Below are 21,626 nucleotides of genomic sequence, written 5' to 3'. Positions count from 1 at the left end.
GATATGCATGAAAATTATTCTGACAATCTAAAAGAGGTCAAGATGAACTTGGTAATTACCAATATGATTTATGAAAAATGTATGTTACTGTGGATTTCCAGAAATGATTGAGAAGGATTTTTAGACTCTAATTTTTAGACTCTAATGTGTATATGTGTGTGTGTGTGTATATATATATATATATTGGGTTGGCCAAAAAGTTCCTTCAGTTTCTAAGTAAAAATAAAAGCCGTATTTTTCATTTTCACCAAGAACTTTATTGAACAACGTACTTACCCTTTTGTTCCACTACCTTTTGCCATTTTTCAGGCAACTTCATAATTCCATTCTCCCAAAACTTTTTATCTTTTTGAGCAAAGAACTGTTCCAGGTGACTTTTACAGTCTTCCAGGGAATTGAAATTTTTTCCATTAAGAGAATTTTGTAATGATCTAAATAAATGGAAATCTGAAGGGGCAGATGAATCAGAATTGCCCAGCCAAGCCGTAACAGTTTTTGCCTGGTCATCAAAGAAACATGCGGTCTTGCGTTATCCTCATGGAAGATTATGCATTTCCTGTTGACTAATTCTGGACGCTCTTTGTCAAATGCTGCTTTCAGGTGGTCTAACTGGGAGCAGTACTTGTTGGAATTAATCGTTTGGTTTTCTGGAAGGAGCTCCTAATAGAGGACTCCCTTCCAATCCCTCCATATACACAACATGACCTTCTTTGGATGAAAACCGGCCTTTAGTTAGTTGGTGGTGGTTCATTTCACTTGCCCCACCATCTCTTCTGTTCCACATTATTGTACAGTATCCACTTTTCATGCCCATCACAATTTGTTTTAAAAACGGAACATTTTCGTTGCGTTCAAGTAGAGAATCACACACGGAAATGTGGTCAAGAGGGTTTCTTTCTCTTATGTGGAACCCAAACATCAAAGCAGTTAACATAACCAAGCTGGTGCAAATGATTTTCAGTGCTTGATTTAGATATTTTGAGTGTGCCAGCTATCTCCCACATGGTACAACGTCGACTGCTCTCAATTAATGTCTCAATTTGATAGCTATCAACTTCAATTGCTCTAACCAACCCGACTGTGGAGCATCGTCCAGCGAGAAATCTCCAGAACGAAACTTCGCAAACCACTTTTGACCCATTTAGTCACAGCACTTTCTCCATACACTGCACAAATCTTTATTTGCGTTTCAGTTGTGTTTTTACCTTTCTTGAAATAATAAAGCATAATATGCAAAAAGTGCTATTTTTCTTCCCTCTTTAATATTAAAATGGCTACACAAAAATTTACCAATTTTGATGTTTTTTTAAATGCACGCCAATATGACAGTTGTCACAATACAATCTAACAAACTTGTTTTGAATGAAGTTAAAGACAACTAAGCACTACTAGAGCCATCTTACGGAAAAAACGAACTTTTTGGCCTACCCATTACATATATACATGCACAACTGCTGGTTGGTAAAAAAAGACATTGTCTACATTTAATATAATGCTTCTTTTATCTCAAAAAGCTCTTATCAATTTATTAGTTTATCTTAAAATTGATACAACCTTGAGAGAAGATAAGGTAAACATAAAAAAGATGGAATACTGAAATGCATCTCTATTGACAATAAAGCCATTTAGAGCTGGAATTTAAACTCAATCACTTCAATCACAAAATATAAAGATAAGTCCACCATATTTTTTTCCTACCATTATAAGGTACATAACCTGGAATTTCTTATTAAAATAAAACATTCCACTTAGAAATGTTAACATTCACTTGGATGTTAAACCGTAGTATCCTTGAGAAATCACATGAAGTTCTTATGCTTACAGTTGTTAATCTTACTTATTTTGTACCAATTCCTTAATCTTTTTTAAGCAAGTTAGCCTTTTTAGAAGAACGAGTGGTGGGGAAGTCTTTTACTTTTAATTTTCATTTTGAAATAATTTCAGACTTTTAAGAAGTTGCAAAAATAATCCACAGAATTCCCACTTCCAGCTTTCCCAACTGCTGCTACAGCTCCTGCTACTACTGTTACTACTTCTAAGAGCCAACGTTTATTCAGACAGGCACTGTAATACATAGATTATCTCATTTGATCCATACATGCTCTACACTGAGGATTAACACCTTCAATCTTTAGAAAATTAAAAGCCCAGAAGGTTAAGTAACATTTTGCAGGACACAGCTAATAAGTGGCAGAACAGGAATTTGAACCAAAGGTTGCCTGATTCCAATGTTTGTGTTCTCACCCAGTGAGCCTATCTTGCCCAATTTGAGCGGTAAATCATTTATTGCCTTAAGCTAGCATCTTAATAGGTCTTGTGTCCCCAGAATTTTAAACAATAAATATTTCACTCAAAAGGCACAAATACTTTCAGGAACATATCCTATTTAACATTTTTCTTATCCTTACTCCAAATAAAAGACATTTCCTCCCAATAAGAAGTAGCTCCTACTCAAGCTAACGAAAGCTGTGACCTGTCTTAGGCCAACTCTCCTTACTGTATCATTTCAAAAGCTTTTTTTTTTCTTGCAAGCTTTTGCTACATTTTAATCAATATGTAAAGACAGGAGTTTGTATTTATTAGATATACTTCAATAGTAGGCTTAATAAAGCATAGAAGATAAACATGCCAAGGAGCATTTAATAAAGTTTTCTAGTTTTAAAACATACACACAAATACAAATTTATCTTCTTTTATTAAAAACAAAGTATGAAAACAGACCTATAAAGAAAACCAATGCAATGGTCTGCTTACCTTACGAGCAAAATCCCCTTTCCCTTTACTGTAGGCTTTGTTCTCAAGGAAATCATACACATAGTGAGCCAAAGCTGGGGATGCTTTCATCATTTCAGGAGTTAACAGTAACTAACAGGAAAAGAAAAGAGGTATCTTATATTGATAGTATACTGAAAATTAACTATTATTTATAATTTCATCTGCTAGAAAGTTAAGAATGTATAGTAAAAATGTTATTTTTTTAAAAAAATTTTAACACATTTTTCTATCTACCTATCTACCTGCCTATCTATCTATCTATTTTGGCTGTGCCACGCGGCATGTGGGATCTTAGTTCCCTAACTAGGAATCGAACCCACACCCCCTGCAGTGGAATCACGGAGTCGTAACCACAAGACAGCCACGGAATTCCCCCAAATGTTATTTACTATTCCATTTTCAGGTTTTATAGCTTATACTAAGAAGACCCACCATCAGTAAACTGTTATGTTTTTCACATTCTAATTTTAAAGTTAACATTAATAGAAAGTACATAAAATAATTCAAATTTTTTTAAGTATTAGAAGGCCCAAAACAAAGTATTGCTTTTACACTGTTAATGATACAGTCTAACATTCTAGCTTAATCTCTTCAATTAAAGATGTTTTGACATATTGAGATCATTACCTAAGAAGTAGACAGTATAGCCACAATTAAAATACATATTTATGGCCCCAGATTTGGAAGAAACGTGCTTATGTTCTAAATTTTATAAATAACTGATACAGATTTTAATGCAACTCAAGTTAATACATTTTAAAAAATCAAAATGTTTGACAAGAGTCATATAAATGATTTCAGATATTTAGCCTTAAGCCAGAAGACAAAGGTGAGTAATAGTAGATGTATATGTTTTTCCTACCCTTTCAGTAAATTATAATGCCATGGAATTACAATTATGGTTATAAACAAACCCAATTAAACCTATAAATGTTTAAGAGAGAGAAACCTTCCAAACAAAATATCAAGTACAGTATTAGCTAAGTTTCACTAAATATAATACTAAGACATGGTCGGCAAATTTTTCCTGTAAAGGTGCATATAATAATTATTTTAGGTTTTGTGATGCATGGAGTCTGCTGCAACTACTCAACTCTGCTGTAGTAGTGTAAAAGCAGTCATAGACAGCAGTAAACTAAATGGGTGGCTGTGTTCTAATAATAAAATAAACTCTTAATAAAACAGGCGGCAGGCTGGATATGGTCTGCTGGCTGGAATTTGCTGACCCCTGTTCTAAAGAGAGAAGTGGGGAGCTAATAGATGAGAAAAGTTTATAAATCATTCATTACTATAAAAAACCATAAAGTGAAACTATTAAAATCTGGCATTTGGGTACCCAGGTCTAAAACAAACTTATTTCTGATAGTCCCAACGGCTTATGCAGTACGTAACCTATGAGACACGTTTTATTATCCCATTATTCCAGAAGAGAAATCTACATGCTTAGCATGCTACACTTCTGAAAAGTCCCTTGGATCTATTCCTCTCTTGAATTATCCTGTAATTTTTAGAAGCTTTAGAATCATTCTGGACCATGGCAGGCAGCTATTCACTTTATCTGAGAATAAAAATCTATACAGGGGACTATATTTAATACCATGTAATAAGCCATATGGAAAAGAAAAAAAAAATCTACTAGCTTTGGATACATCATGAAGAGCAACTACTTACTGAACTGGTAACATTTAACTGTCTGCTGTAAAATACCTAGACTTCCTAGACTTTACAGTAGTGTAGAATGGATGTGTGCCTGCCGGTGTGTGTGTATATTCATCCAAACCTGAAGAAGCAAAATTCCTAGCACTGAGTGTCCAGAAAACTTCTAAGGTAATAAACAAACAGAGAAACAATATTTATAAATTACTGAGCAGATTGCATGTCACATCTCAGCACCTCAAAAGTGGCTGCTATCCCACTATTATAGTACAAACATTCTCTAATAAAGAAATCAGTTATATTTCTATGCTATATTGAAATGAAAATCTATGGGTAATAATAATGAACTTACCTGCAAATATGCATTTAGATCCTTTTTTCTCTTTTCTAAAAAATCTCTATCCATATTATTAAAAGTCTTTTTACCGGGAAGCTTTAATATGCTTGACAGATTTTCAAACTAGAAAACAAAATACATTCAGTAATCTTAATTTTTTTTTCAAAAACAGAAAAGTATTTTCCAACTGACAATTTCTCTACATATCAAAAGCATCTAGAACAGATTCTGCAATATATTAAGCCAAAACCAGAAAATATAAAATACTGTCCAAATATGTCCAAACCACAGTTCGAATGTTATTTATTATAAAGAAGTTATTTTCTAAGAATGACAAACATGGATTGCTGATGAAGATGGGTGATATCCACATGGAGTTTCATTTTATACTCTCTCTGATTTTAAGATTGTTCAAAAGTTTCATAACAAAAGGTTTTAAAAAATATTTTGCTATTCAATTGGCTAAAAAGAACTTATGATACAGTACTGAATACTCTATTATTACTTGAAAATTATGTGTCTTTAATATTATTAAAATTAATAATAAACGTAAAAAAAATATTTTGTTTAACAACGCTTTAACTTGTGAATAAAGTATTAGCCAGTAAATTTTTAATAATCAAAGTTGTGAGTTCCTGGTTTGGTAAAAAAAACTCAAAGAAATATTTTATATTGATGACTTCAAATCAGTTAATCACTGTAATAGCTAATTATTAAAGGAATAAAAAGCAAATTTCAAAACATAGATTACAGGTATATCATAACTCTCTATATACAAACAGTACAACACATACTTCTCCTACATGAAACTGCATGAAAAATAAACTCATAGATAACTAAGAAAAAAACAAATTAAAAGCTATCAAGTATGTATCTTATCTTTGTAAAGCCACAAACAAAAAAAACTAAGTGTACATACCTGAAATCTAGCATTTACAGACTCCACCTTCAAAAGTCCAGATATGTAGGAATCTACTGTGCCTTGATGAAGCACAGATTTTAACCACACTAGCTGCTAACAAAGTGGAAGAGCAAAGTCACTGAGTAAAGAATTGTGCTTGGCCAGCAATACCTAGTATCTAAAACTTGAATAAGCAGCCTCATTGCTTTTCCTTTGTGATACACATTCAGAAGTGCAACAAACTTTCTAAAACCATTCTTTGTTTAAAAACAACAAGGCTTCTGTAAAGAAAACTCATTCCTGGTGCAGAGATTAAAGAAAAGAGGAAATGAAAAGGTGTAGGATAATTTTCATCCCTAAACTGGAAGATTCTGATAAATTATTAAATGGAATGGCAAATCAGATGGTCGCTTGGAGCTATAATGAGAACAAGTTCATTACATGTTAATGCATGAAACTTAAAAGCAGTTCTTTCGCCCTAGCCAAGGCAAAAAAGAAAAAGGGGGCGAGCGGGAGGTCATTTACAGCAGCGGTCCCCAACCTTTTTGGCACCAGGGACCAGTTTCACAGAAGACAATTTTTCCACAGACCAGGGCGGGGTGGTTGGGGGTATAGTTCAGGCGGTAATGCAAGCGATGGGGAGCAGCAGATGAAACTTCACTCCCTTGCCCTCTGCTCACCTCCTGCTATGCGGCCCAGTCGCAGACCAATAGTGATCTGCGGCCTGGGGGATGGGGACACCTGATTTACAGGGCAAATGTTATGCTGTAGTAATAGTCACAAGTTTGGTGGTTCACAAAATATTACAATGGGTCAACAATGAATGAATGTACAATATAGAGTACCTGGTTTTATGAATTAATTTTTTAAAAAATGACACCTTATAGAAGTACATTTACAGTTTTCAAGGTGTCCTAAAAGATATTTAGTTTCCTAGAATAGGACTTATCCATGGTATCTTAAACTACTGACTCAATTTTATAGAATGCATAGTTTATTCAGGCATTACCAGTATGTTTTATTCCCTCAAAAATCATATGTTGAAACCTTAACCCCCAATACTTCAGAATGTGGCTGTATTTGGAGACAGGGCCTTTAGAGACGTAGTTAAATCAAATCAAAGCCCTTATAAGAGGGAATTTGGACATACAAAGAGACACAAAGGATGCGAGCACACAAAGAAAAAGTCATGTGAGGCCACCTCAAGAAGGGGGCCATCTGAAAGACAAGGAGACATGCCTTAAGAGAAACCAAACTTGCCAACACCTTGATCTTGGACTTCTAGCTCCCAGAACTATGGAAAAATAAATTTCTGCTGTTTAAGCTACTCAGTCTATGTTATTTTGTTATGGCAGCCCTAGCAAACTAATACACCAAGGCAATATAACAGTACTCAGCAAAACAACAATTTATTTCCAAAACTTTAGAACATTAAAACTTATTAATAAAAAATTAAATGTAACAGTTATTTTGCTAGAGTCTAAATTAATCAAACTCCTCTTAAAATTATCTGTCTGGAACAGAAAATAATTACAAGTATTCACAGAAAGAAAATCTTGTATTATACCAAATTCCCATAAATTTGCAAGTAAATAAAAAAAGAGATATATGTGCTATGTGATGTTTTTTACAATGTATATCTTAATTTAATTTTACTTTTTTAACATCTTTATTGGACTATAATTGCTTTACACTGGTGTGTTAGTTTCTGCTTTATAACAAAGTGAATCAGCTATACATATACATATATCCCCATATCTCTTCCCTCTTGCATCTCCCTCCCAGCCTCCCTATCCCACCCCTCTAGATGGTCACAAAGCACCAAGCTGACCTCCTTGTGCTATACGGCTTCTTCCCACTAGCTATCAGTTTTACATTTGGTAGTGTATATATGTACATGCCACTCTCTCATTTTGTCCCAGCTTTCCCTTCCCCCTCCCCGTGTCCTCAAGTCCATTCTCTAGTAGGTCTGTGTCTTTATTCCCGTCCGGCCCCTAGGTTCTTCATGACCAGTTTTTTGTTTGTTTGTTTTTAGATTCCATATATATGTGTAAGCATATGGTATTTGCTTTTCTCTTTCTGACTTACTTGACTCTGTATGACAGACTCTAAGTCCATCCACCTCACTACAAATAACTCAATTTCGTGTCTTTTTATGGCTGGGTAATATTCCATTGTATATATGTGTCACATCTTTTTTATCCATTCATCTGTTGATGGACACTGAGGTTGCTTCCATGTCCTGGCTATTGTAAATAAGGCTGCAATGAACATTGTGGTACATGACTATTTTTGAATTACGGTTTTCTCAGGGTATATGCCCAGTACTGCGATTGCTGGGTTGTATGGTAGTTCTAGTTTTAGTTTTTTAAGGAAACTCCATACTGTGCCCCATAGTGCCTGTATCAATTTAATTCCCATAAATAGTGCAAGAAGGCTCCCTTTTCTCCACACCCTCTCCAGCATTTACTGTTTGTAGATTTTTTGATGATGGTCATTCTGACCGGTGTGAGGTGATACCTCATTGCAGTTTTCATCTGCATTTCTCTAATGATTAGTGATGTTCAGCTCCCTTTCATGTGTTTGTTGGCAATCTGTATATCTTCTTTGGGGAAATGTCTGTTTAGGTCTTCTGCCCATTTTTGGATTGGGTTATTTGTTTTCTTGATACTGAGCTGCATGAGCTGGTTGTAAATTCTGGGAATTAACCCTTTGTCAGTTGGTTCACTTGCAAATATTTTCTCCCATTCTAAGGGCTGTCTTTTGTTCTTGTTTATGGTTTCCTTTGCTGTGCAAAAGCTTTTAAGTTTCATGAGGTCCCACTAGTATATTTTTGTTTTTATTTCCATTTCTCTAGGAGGTGGGTCAAAAAGGATCTTGCTCTAATTTATGTCACAGAGTGTTCTGCCTATGTTTTCCTCTAACAGTTTTATAGTGTCTGGTCTTACATTTAGGTCTTAAATCCATTTTGAGTTTATCTTTCTGTATGGAATTAGGGAGTGTTCTAATTTCATTCTTTTACATATACCTGTCCAGTTTTCCCAGCACCACTTATTGAAGAGGCTCTCTTTTCTCCACTGTACATTCTTGCCTCCTTTATCAAACATAAGGTGACCATATGCGTGTGCGTTTATCTCTGGGCTTTCTACACTGCTCCATTGATCTACCTTTCTGTTTTTGTGCCAGTACCATACTGTCTTGATTGCTGTAGCTTTGTAGTATAGTCTGAAGTCCGGGAGCCTTATCCTCCAGCTCTGTTTTTCGTTCTCAAGACTGCTTTGTCTATTCGGGGTCTTCTGTGTTTCCACACATATTGTGAAATTTTTTGTCCTAGTTCTGTAAAAAATGCCATTGTAGTTGGACAGGGATTGCACTGAATCTGTAGATTGCTTTGGGTAGTAGTCATTTTCACAATGCTGATTCTTCCAATTCAAGAACATGGTATATCTCTCCATCTATTTGTACCATCTTTAATTTCTTTCATCAGTGTCTTATAACTTTCTGCATACAGGTCTTTTGTCTCCTTAGGTAGGTTTATTCCTAGGTATTTTATTCTTTTTGCTGCAATGGTAAATGGGAGTGTTTTCTTGATTTCACTTTCAGATTTTTCACCATTAGTGTATAGGAATGCCAGAGATTCCTGTGCATTAATTTTGTATCCTGCTACTTTACCAAATTCATTGATTAGCTCTAGTAGTTTTCTGGTAGCATCATTAGCATTCTCTATGTATAGTATCATGTCATCTGCAAACAGTGACAGCTTTACTTCTTCTTTTCCGATTTGGATTCCTTTTATTTCCTTTTCTTCTCTGATTGCTGTGGCTAAAACTTCCAAAACTATGGTGAATTAAGAGTGGTGAGAGTGGCCAACCTTGTCTTCTTCCTGATCTTAGTGGAAATGCTTTCAGTTTTTCACCATTGAGGATGATGTTGGCTGTGGGTTTGTCATATATGGCCTTTATTATGTTGAGGAAAGTTCCCTCTATGCCTACTTGCTGCAGGGTTTTTATCATAAATGGGTGTTGAATTTTGTCAAAAGCTTTCTCTGCATCTATTGAGATGATCATATGGTTTTTCTCCTTCAATTTGTTAATATGGTTTATCACATTAATTGAATTGCATATTTTGAAGAATCCTTGCTTTCCTGGAATAAACTCCACTTGGTCATGTTGTATGGTCCTTTTAGTGTGCTGTTGGATTCTGTTTGCTAGTATTTTGTTGAGGATTTTTGCATCTATGTTCATCAGTGATATTGGCCTGTAGTTTTCTTTCTTTGTGACATCCTTGTCTGGTTTTGGTATCAAGGTGATGGTGGCCTCGTAGAATGAATTTGGGAGAGTTCATCCCTCTGCTATATTTTGGAAGAGTTTGAGAAGGATAGGTGTTAGCTCATCTCTAAATGTTTGATAGAATTCGCCTGTGAAGCCATCTGGTCCTGGGCTTTTGTTTGTGGGAAGATTTTTAATCACAGTTTCAATTTCAGTGCTTGTGATTGGTCTGTTCATATTTTCTATTTCTTTCTGATTCAGTCTTGGCAGGTTGTGCATTTCTAAGAATTTGTCCATTTATTCCAGGTTGTCCATTTTATTGGCATAGAGTTGCTTGTAGTAATCTCTCATGATCTTTTGTATTTCTGCAGTGTCAGTTGTTACTTCTGTTTCATTTCTAATTCTACTGATTTGAGTCTTCTCCCTTTTTTCTTGATGACTCTGGCTAACGGTTTATCAATTTTGTTTCTCTTCTCAAAGAACCAGCTTTTAGTTTTATTGATCTTTCCTACTGTTTCATTTCTTTCTCATTTATTTCTGATCTGAAATTTATGATTTCTTTCTTGTGGGTCTCCTGTAGACAGCATATATACCAGGTCTTGTTTCTCTACCCATTCAGCCAGTCTATGTCTTTTGGTTGGAGCATTTAATCCATTTACATTTAAGGTAGTTATCAACATATATGTTCCTATTACCATTTTCTTAATTGCTTTGGGTTAGTTATTGTAGGTCTTTTCCTTGTCTGTGTTTTCTGCCTATAGAAGTTCCTTTAGCATTTGTTGTAAAGCTGATTTGGTGGTGCTGAATTCTCTTAGCTTTTGCTTGTCTGTAAAGGTTTTAATTTCTCCATTGAATCTGAATGAATCCTTGCTGGGTAGAGTAATCGTTGTAGGTTTTTCCCTTTCATCACTTTAAATATGTCCTGCCTCTCCCTTCTGGCTTGCAGACTTTCTGCTGGAAGGTCAGCTGTTAACCTCATGGGGATTTCCTTGTATGTTATTTTTCCCCTGTTGCTTTTTTTTCTTTTGTGGTACACGGGCCTCTCACTGCTGTGGCCCCTCCCGCTGTGGAGCACAGGTTCTGGATGCGCAGGCCCAGCGGCCACGGCTCACCGGCCCAGCCGCTCTGCGGCATGTGGGATCCTCCTGGACCGGGGCACAAACCCACGTCCCCTGCACCGGCAGGCTGACTCCCAACCACTGCGCCACCAGGGAAGCCCCCTTGCTGCTTTTAACATTTTTTCTTTGTATTTAATTTTTGATAGTTTGATTAATATGTGTCTTGGCGTGTTTCTCCTTGGGTTTATCCTGTATAGGTCTCTGCGCTTCCTGGACTTGATTGACTATTTCCTTTCCCATATTAGGGAAGTTTTCAACTATAATCTCTTCAAATATATTCTCAGTCCCTTTCTTTTTCTCTTCTTCTTCTGGGACCCCTATAATTTGAATGTTGGTGCATTTAATGTTGTCCCAGAGGTCTCTGAGACTGTCCTCAGTTCTTTTCATTCTTTGTTCTGTATTCTGCTCTGTGGTAGTTTTTTCCACTATTTTATCTTCCAGGTCACTTATCCCTTCTTCTCCCTCAGTTATTCTGCTATTGATTCCTTCTAGAGAATTTTTAATTTCATTTATTGTGTTGTTCGTCATTGTTTGTTTGACCTTTAGTTCTTCTAGGTCCTTGTTAAAAGTTTCTTGTATTTTCTCCATTCTATTTCCAAGTTTTTGGATCATCTTTACTACCATTACTCTGAATTTTTTTTCAGGTAGACTGCCTATTTCCTCTTCATTTGTTTGGTCTGGTGGGTTTTTATTTGCTCCTTCATCTGCTGTGTGTTTCTCTGTCTGCTCATTTTGCTTAACTCACTGTGTTTGGGGTCTCCTTTTCGCACGATGTAGGTTTACAGTTCTCGTTGTTTTTGGTTTCTGCCCCCAGTGGGTAAGGTTGGTTTGGTGGGTTGTGTAGGCTTCCTGGTGAGGGCACTGGTGACTCTGTTCTGGTGGATGTGGCTGGATCTTGTCTCTCTGGTGGGTAGGACTGTGTCTGGTGGTGTGTTTTGGGGTCTGTGTGACCTTATTATGATTTTAGGCAGCCTCTCTACTAATGGGAGGGGTTGTGCTCCTGTCTTGCTAGTTGTTTGGCATAGGGTATCCAGCACTGTAGCTTGCTGGTCGTTGAGTGGAGCAGGGTCTTATCGTTGAGATGGAGATCTCTGGGAGAGCTTTCACCATTTGATAGTACATGGAGCCAGGAGTTCTTGGTGGACCAATGTCCTGAACTCGGCTCTCCCACCTCAGAGGCACAGGCCTGACACCCAGCCAGAGAACGAAGACCCTGTCAGCCACACGGTCTGTTCCAGGCTGTTTTTGGTGCAGGTGACAGAATGGAGTACAAGAGAAATGAGATCCTTGCCTCAGGGAGCTCACGGTCTCATGGGCAAGATGGATAGGAAAATCTGGAATACAAGACAGTGGAGCAAGGGAAGTTCTCAAACTCAGGAGATGAGCCTCTTGGTTACTTAAATCGAGCTCTGAGAAGCAGTGGCAGGCTGGCATGTGATCTGGGAGGAACGTAGGACATCAGTAGCACCGGTGATGTTCTAAGCCAGGCCAGGGGTCGGAAGACGTTTTTAGATTGCTGGTTTGTTGTAAAAGGATATAACTCAAAAACAGCCAGATGGACGAGATGAATAAGGCAAGATATGGAAAAGGGCATGGAGCATCGATGCCCTGAGCGTACCACGTGTTTGCCAACCCAGAAGCTCTGAGCTATGTGATTTTAAAACAATATGAAACAGGTAATAATATAAAAAGTAAATAAAGCAATTATTTCTTCAACGTGGGGCAGAAAATTCTTTCACCTGTGCAAACAAATCAAGCTAAAAATGAAGAAAATATCTATTCGACAAGAACAACAGAACAGTTATGTCCAAAGTTAGTAATTTCTTTATGAATATATAAAAACAGTCCTGTTAATATGGGCTCAAAAGTGTTTAGAGACCAGGCTTAACCTGGTCTCTAAACACTTTTGAGCTATTAATAGTTTATCTCACTCTATTCACGAAGTACTTTAATGAGATTATCATGGTGGCAACCATATATTTTCCACTACTCTAATTGAAAAATATACTCTCTGGGGCTTCCCTGGTGGCACAGCGGTTGAGAGTTCGCCTGCCGATGCAGGGGACACGGGTTCGTGCCCCAGTCTGGGAAGATCCCACATGCCGCGGAGCGGCTGGGCCCATGAGCCATGGCCACTGAGCCTGCGCGTCCAGAGCCTGTGCTCTGCAATGGCAGAGGCCACAACAGTGAGAGGCCCGCGTATAACAACAACAACAACAACAACAACAACAACAAAAATATATATATATATATATATATATATATATATATATATATACTTTCTGATTACTTAAGTAGTAAACTGTCATTTCAAAGCTTTAGTCCACCCAATCAAATGTCACCATTAATTATTATTATTTTATTGGCTTAATAATAATTGTTTATTTTAAAACCCTGAAAGAAGGATTCTCATGACTTAAAATAAATGTCACAGAACACCTATTCCAATTTATCCTGTGATAAGTTATTTTGTTCTAAGTTAAAAAGAAAAGAATATTTAATAAAAAATAAAACAGAGAGGGCTTCCCTGGTGGCGCAGTGGTTGAGAGTCCGCCTGCCGATGCAGGGGACACGGGTTCGTGCCCCGGTCTGGGAAGATACCACATGCTGCGGAGCGGCTGGGCCCGTGAGCCACGGCCGCTGAGCCTGCGCGTCCGGAGCCTGTGCTCCGCAATGGGAGAGGCCACAACAGTCAGAGGCCCACGTACCGCAAAAAATAAAATAAAAATAAAATAAAACAGAGAAATAGTTTGTTTACATTCGTTATGTTTAAGAGTCCTCATACTTCTATAAAACAAGAGGGTTATATTTGGTAAGAATTAAAAACATTATTTGGTTAATGTTAAACTTAATTTAGATTTTGGTTCTTCATAACTTAATGGATCAAGGATTTAACTGTTAACAATTGGAAAAGGACGTCATTTTAAATAACCATAGCTTTAAATTATACTGCCAAAAATAAAACCACCAAATGTCCAGTGATCCCCATCCCTACTTTAAACCAAACCCAAATACCTCTGCAAAGCACAGCACATACACACACTCTTAATATCAGAAATATACACTTATTCTAATTTTCCAAGGTATACCACTGATACTGCGTCACTAGTCCACAATGATTAAGACTGGTTAAAATTTGATTTATTGGTTAAATGTGCAAAATCATTATAACATTCATGTTGCTTATAAAAAAATTCTTACCTTATTTACTTAGCTTTGGTCAATACCTTAGCATCCCTCAGAGCTTTTTAGAATCAAACATGGAATCAAGAAACAATGTAAAGTACACAAACTTTCAAAACCTCATTACCTGTTCAGTGATCCTCATGTGGAAGTCGTGGAAGTCACTATAACGACGGTAGGTTTTCCACATCTCCTCACTGTTTAGACTGCGCCGGTGTACAGTGATGGCATATAATGCGTATGTCTTGCCATGATCATTACAAACGCCTGCCACAGCATATGGGTCATAGTCAGCATATACTAGTCATTTAAAACAAAATGAAAAGGAACAAAAGACACAGAAAGGAGGAAGATGAAGAACAAAAACAAACAAAAAGGACAACATGAAATGAAGAAGAATTTGAAATGACAGACTGAGACGAAAGGATGTCACCAAAGGATAAAATAGATTCCCATCCTCTGTACTCACATCCATAATGCGTTATATACGATGGCTACATTACAAAATGATCTACAAGTTTATGATGATACTGCAAACCACAGAGTGATGTCTACTTTGGACTCTCTTCCCAATGAGCTTTCATTTATTATCAGTTATGATAACACAGTACCACCTCATACTATAGTATTAGAGTCTCTTAAATTTAATAGAAGAAAAACAACAGAAACAAAATAATAACCTCTGTACTAGCCTTCACTATTCAGCTCTAACTCGATAGCTTTTTAACTGAACAGCAAGCAAAAGCTATAGGATAAGACCTATCTTCTCTTTTAGCAAATCTCTTTCTTGTTTAAAATATTCAACAATTTACAAGTGTAATTTATTCTGAAGACTGTTCTAAATAGTTATTTTCCTACTTAATTGACACAAACCATCCAAGCCAGGTAGTCTCAAAAATCAAAACCTATTCCTATTCTGTACTAATCTTAAGTAAAAAGACATATTTTGAATCATTTTGTCTTTCTCATGTTCCATTTTTTCCCTCTGTGTTGTATTCTATTCTAGATCATCTCTTCAGGTCTCTAAAAGTTTATCAGTCTCCACTCATTTGTACCTGGTCTGTTTCTTAATTCAGCCACTCACCTTAATTTCAATAAGTAATTTTTTTTACTTCTATAATTTCATATGGTTCTTTTTTTATAGTGTGGTATTCTTGCCTCGTTTTATCTCTACAACTATTTTTAACATACTCTTGGGCTAGGAAACCCTGTGGTACACAACCACTTCAGGATGGCTGAATCTAGACACACCAATATTGCGATACAAGACAGGCTTTCAATTTCATATGGGTGACAGATACCATTCCCAACCACAACCTTGACATTCTTTGTTCTTTCCTTTGACAGTAGGTTAAGTTCTGGTTCCTCTTTCACATCAAGCCACCTCTGTGACTCTGGGCTTTATGCAAATGACTGTGTTCCAGCTTCTCCTTGCCTTAGCCCATCCTGCCTCTTCTAAACTTGAGGGCATGAAAATGCTGTCAAAATCAAGACAGCAGTCTTCACGCTCCTATAAGCTCCTTGGCTTCAATTCCTCTTCATTTCCCTAAATTTGCTTTTCCTCATGGTCTATTACACCTGTAGATTTCCCCTTTTAGCTATTTTTATTCTGTTGTTTTCAGCCCTTAGATGTGTGGGAAGCAAGATTTCCCACAGCAGTTTAGACTACCATGTTGACCAGAAGTATAAACTGCTCTTCTAATAATAGATTATACTGATCCATAATTACAAAAAAAAAAAAAGTGGCCAAGCTTTGGAGCTGACTAAATATTTGTATTTTGTATATAATTAGGCAAAGAAGGGTCTGTGAAGCTTCTTAGTAAATTATTTTAATAATATAATAGCTACAAATCTATACTGGCAAACGTAGTTGGACAGGAACCTCTCCCAGCCTTTCATTAAAATTTTTCTAAGATTTGCACTTTCTATTCAGAATTGTCCTTCATTCCCTTACCATCTAATATCAGTGTTCCTGACTTGACAAAATAGAAGACTAGGGATAGACCTGGGTCATCTTGCTGTCAGAGGCTTTAACTCTAATATTCACTGTTCACCTCTTTCAAATATCCTTCACTCGGAGGAACAAAGTGTACAGCAATTTTTCATCACCCAAGAGAACCACCATCACTCAACAGAGTTAGCAAGGCAACAAGGGAATGGATTCACCTGTTGTGTTCAAGATACGTTTGGGAAAGGATAATAGGAAGCAGGGGCCAATTAGGCAGCAAACCATAACCAATTAGGAGTTAATAAGAACAAGGAGAATAGCAAGAAATAGAAAAGGAAAGAAGAAAGGAATGTAAGAAAGCATTCTAAAAAAGAATGATCAGATTTGTCACAAATTGATAGGCAAGGGAGATCATGACTAGGATGCATGCACAATAGGAAGAATAATGGGGCTATTATAAAAGAAGCAGTAAGACAGAAAGGTAATTTGATTTTAAAAGATAATGAGGTTACATATATCTTGAGATGATGGTGAGATATTATAGTGGAAATAACAGGTTTTGTTTGCATTAGGACAATGTTACTACTCATAACAGGTGATGTGCAACCTCTTTGTTCCTAATCCATGGCCAGACAAGGAACTACGATCAGAATATAAATAAATCTCATCACTAAACACATTGCCTAACGTAGCCAGTATTTTTTAAAACAAGATTTCTCAGTGAAGAAGCCAGTACACTGTAGTCTATGGATCACTCCTTAAATAGCACTGCATTGGACTCTTAAGTTCTACTTCCCATCATACAGATGTTAAGGACATGGGATCCAGACTCAAAGAGACTCTGAAGCCCAACTCATAAAAGAAGTCTTTATTGAACAAACACTAATATATAATGCCCACCATGTAATTACGAATACAGTTAATTAGTCCCATAACAATCCTATGAGGCAAGTATTATTATTATTATCATTAATATCCCATTTTACAGATGGGGAAATTGAGATACAGAGATGTTAAGGAACTCATCCAAGTTCACCCAACTATTAGGTGGAAGAGCTGGAGTTTGAACCTAAGCAATTTGGACAAAAAGCTGTGCTCTTAACCACTATACTATGCTGCCCCTTTAGTGTTTATACATAAATTTGTCTGACAGAAATTACAATTTATTAAAAATGCTTAGTATTATGCTTCCGTATCTTTTAAGAAGCTAATAAATACTTGTTGAATGAATGGACAAAGCAGCTAGAAAACTAGAACCCTCAGAGAAGAGAAAGATCCACATAAGAAATATGGACATTAGTATCTTCTTCTACACACAAAAGTTTAAGGACTTGAAGAAAGAAATAAAAGGACAAATTCTAAATGTTGCACTTTAACAAAGGCTTTCATATTTCGAAGACAACTCAACAAAGAAGATAGTTTTTTAAAAGAATTTTAAAATTTTAAGGAAGGAAAAAGTGAGACAAATGTATCAAAAGCTAGAAAGAAACGCAACTAGACCCTCTGGTTTTATTGACAACAACGTATGCACCAACTATTTGGAAAAGATAAAGGAAAAACTGAAAGAGCAATTACAGATAACTTATTACAGAAATCTGGCAGAAAACACAATGGAAAATTAGACTCCAGCTCCAGTGAAAAGAAAACAAGATCTTAAAAAAATAGATGCAAATGATCTTTTTAAAACTACACTTGTACTATTAAATCTCTTTCCAAATTATCTAAATTATAAGTATGAAATTGAACTCAGGTATTTATCTGTACGTTTATACTTCAGTATGTAATCTGACAAACACACTCCTACATTGTAGGAATACTGAGAAGCCAAAGAAGAAAATCGGCATTGGCATTATCTAATAACCCAATAACAATGATGGAACTTGATTTTTTTCCTCAGTTCACTAGCCACTTTGCACATATGCTGATTCAGTCATGAATCTCACCTCATCCAAGCATTTGTTGAACTTCTATAAACTCCTATACCAAAAAGCTTCATTTATCCAGATATCTAATCTGACTTTGCATGTATGAAAACAAATATTAAACTAAAATCTGCCCCAAGACAATTTAATAAGAATTATGCATACAATTATCAGCTAGACTCAAAGAAAAAGAAGATTCGTTTCAAAGTTTATTAGCCATGACAAAATGCTTAAAATTTAACCTTTTTCAAATGATAACAGTGACAACCTTAAAGAAAGGAAACACCCGTAATAAACATCATAGAATTTAATGAAGAACATGTTACAGAAAAAAAGTAATTTGAAAACATGACTACAGAACAGAAAAATGATTTATAAAAATAAATGTGGAAAATAATGTAGGAGTAGTAATAGTCAATAGTTTTTAAGTAATAATTAAACCATGAAGTCTCTTACCAGTGTCTGAAATGTAAGCATGAAGCTGTACTGAGTCATCAGAAGACACATTTGAAAGGTCATCTAAAGACTGGGTGATGGACGGGGGGAATCAGAAAACAAAATTGTTAAATTTTACAGGAAAAAAAAAATGTTAAAGAATTCTACATCATATATAACATTACTCATCTTTGCCCTATGTAAGCTTTATATTATTTGTATCTTTCCCCCCCAAACAATAATCCTCTTTATTTATACTAATAGGAGAGAGAGAACCTAAGATTAAGAAACTATAAAACAAAGTAATTTAGTAATCAACTTAATACATCAGATTATTTCTTCCTTCATTACCTGTCCACATACTATAATTTGCTTCTTCTCAATTATATATATTCAATACATGGCAAAAAAAAAATGTGGATAAAAATAAGCAGACATATTCTTAAATCAACATTTCAATTTTAATGCTGAAATATACTAGAGCCAACTTTGTATTCTTTAACTTAACACTGTTGTTAACTTAGAAATAGTTTTAGTTAATTTAGATTCCTTATCTATAAAATGAGAACAATCGTACCTACATCAAAGGGTTATGTGAGGACTAAAGGAAAAGACATGTAAAACATTTAGAAAACTGCCAAACATAAAAAATGTTAGCCATTATTATGATTACTCACTAAATGAAGTGAATCCACAGTTTAAGATATTTTAAATAATTTTCAAAAATTATTCCATAAACAAAAAGTATTACTGATCGATTCAGAATAAATCTTTTGTAACTATGGACTTTAGCTCTAAACTTAAAACTTTTTTGCTACATATCCATACACCCACACATACAAAGGAGGGAACATAACGCATATAATGAAGGCAGACTGTATGGAAAAGAATTAACACAACAGACTTGAAGTTGCTCTCGTTAGAAAGGACTGCTTTCAAGGTTGGCCCTTGGACAATATCTGGGAAGTCAGATTTAGAAAAGGTTCCCTCCATTCCCTAACTGCTAAGAGTGGCTCACTCTACGTAACTATCTGTACAAACAATGTGGTTTATGCTGAATACCTGCTTTCCTTCTGGGAGTCATTTTAGTTTATGCTAGGCAGAGGGTGTCTGTGTGATCCACCTCCAATAAAAACCCTGGGCACTTAGTATCAGATGAGCCTTCCTGGTGGCAACATTTCACACATGTTGTCATATTCACTGCTGGTGAAATTAAGTCTGTCCTATGTGACTTCCATGGAAGAGGATTCTTGGAAACTTGTGCCTGGTTTTCTCTGCACTTTGCCCCATGCACCTTTTCCCTTTCTTGACTTTGCTTTATATCCTTTTGCTGTAATAAATTCTAGCCATGAGTATGACTATGCCGGGACCTGTGAGTCCTCTTAGTAAATCAATAAACATAGGAGTGGTCTTGGGGACCTATAACACACAGACATTATATGATTCAGACACATTTTACACTTAGAAAACCATAGGATTGAATGAACTTTGGAGTATTAATGTGATATTACCAGTTATCACTAAGAGTCATCTAAATGACTTAAATGAAGCCATGCATATGACACAAAGCCATTTAAATTAAGCAATTACAGTCTAAGAAGAAAGCCAAAATTCTATCTACTAAAGACTGATCATCAGGAGAAGCAAAATTTGATAATTCCATACAGATTAACCACAAATCAAGTGGGAGAACCATTCAATTAAATTAGGTCTAGTCCAGGCTTCACCACTGATACCTTAAGAGACTTTAGCCACTATCAACTAGTCTTTCCTGTTTCTCAGTTTTCCCAATGTTATAATGGTGTAATACCTGTTCTACAATTCTATCAGGATATAAAGTGAACGAAAATACTTTGAAAAGATATAGAATGCACTTATTTTTTTAAGTGCTCACCTGACCTACAATAAAACATTTTGACAGAAACAGCACAACTTTTGTTTTAGTATTATTTTTACATGAAAGATAGAAGCCCCAGAAGAAATGGAATATTCTACAAGATTTAAGATTGTTATCTACTGTAATCGTCTTCTAATTACAAGCTAGCACCAAGAATATAAAACAATCACCTTTTTCAAAAAAAACATCATTATTATTGGTAACCTACCCTTGCAGGTAACATTTATTTACCATTTATTTACATTACTTATTACTTTAAACACATTAGCATCTTATATACTATGCAACCCAGAAGTTGTTGAAAAACTCTGTATAATATATAAATGTCTTTTTAGCACATTTAAAATATACAAGTAATATTATTTTCATTAAATATGATTAAAAAAATCCAATGAGATATCTCTTAACCATTAGTCACAGTTACAATGCATATGTAACTATCAACTAGACTACATAAAGTTACAACTGGTGAAATAATAACTACAGAACTACATTGTGATTTAGAACTATAAGTATTGATTAGTCATAGAAAACTGTGATTTCAAAACAAGTGCATTAATGCTGTCCTGAAATAAAATCAGTTTGTAAAGTAATTCTTGGGTTAAGATTCTTGAATTCCTTGCCCAAAAAAAAAAAAAAAAAGTGGTTTTTTTTTTAACACTATGCTAAGATAAAAACCAAAAATTCTAATTTACTATGATAATCAATTGAGCAAACACAACTACAATGGCACTTCTAAAAATGTTTATAATTTATGTGTCAGTTTCAATCACAAAATGAGTAAACCACCACATTAAATATTTTCTTTGCTTAGTATACTGGAATAAACTATTATGATCTAGTTTATAATTTTAATACAATTAATAAATGTTATCTTCATCAAACATGAAAAATATCTGATGGTTTTTAAAACAATTCTTTATAATCTTAAACTATTTTTTTAAATGCAGCTGTTCATTAAAATCTATGTATTAAAAAAATAGAATTGAAAAAGTCTAGCTACTTAAAAGCTTAGATTTAACAGATGTGAAAACCAAAAAACTGTAAGTCACTGACCTCAAGTGTGACCTTTTTCAATCCACACTGTTCTGGTTTATATCACTATGTGATAAAAGGGATCTCTTTTACTTCAAAAAGCATTTATTCCCAATAGGGAATGAAGAAAAAAAATATTTTTTACTAGTGT

At 35.4% G+C, this 21,626-nt stretch overlaps 1 protein-coding gene across 5 annotated transcripts in view; it reads right to left on the bottom strand.

Annotated features, from left to right (window-relative positions):
* The window catches only part of SNX13 (sorting nexin 13), a 138,084-nt gene that overhangs the window by 24,695 nt on the left and 91,763 nt on the right, over positions 1-21,626 (bottom strand). Inside the window, exons 17-21 of one of the 5 annotated variants that reach the window (XM_060020411.1) lie at positions 18,565-18,634; positions 14,366-14,538; positions 5,688-5,783; positions 4,784-4,891; positions 2,755-2,865 (exon numbers count right to left, since the gene is read on the bottom strand). In XM_060020411.1, the coding sequence (XP_059876394.1) occupies positions 2,755-2,865; positions 4,784-4,891; positions 5,688-5,783; positions 14,366-14,538; positions 18,565-18,634 (558 nt within the window). Of the gene's footprint in view, positions 1-2,754; positions 2,866-4,783; positions 4,892-5,455; positions 5,784-14,365; positions 14,539-18,564; positions 18,635-21,626 lie in introns of those variants that run through there. The other 4 variants (XM_060020407.1, XM_060020409.1, XM_060020410.1 and 1 more) reach the window with 4 other exon arrangements.

Source organism: Delphinus delphis, chromosome 9 (genome assembly GCF_949987515.2).
Source record: "Delphinus delphis chromosome 9, mDelDel1.2, whole genome shotgun sequence".
In the NCBI taxonomy this organism is placed as follows: Eukaryota; Metazoa; Chordata; class Mammalia; order Artiodactyla; family Delphinidae; genus Delphinus; species Delphinus delphis.
Note: the sequence above shows the minus strand (reverse complement) of the source record. Positions and strands in the feature narration are given on the sequence as shown.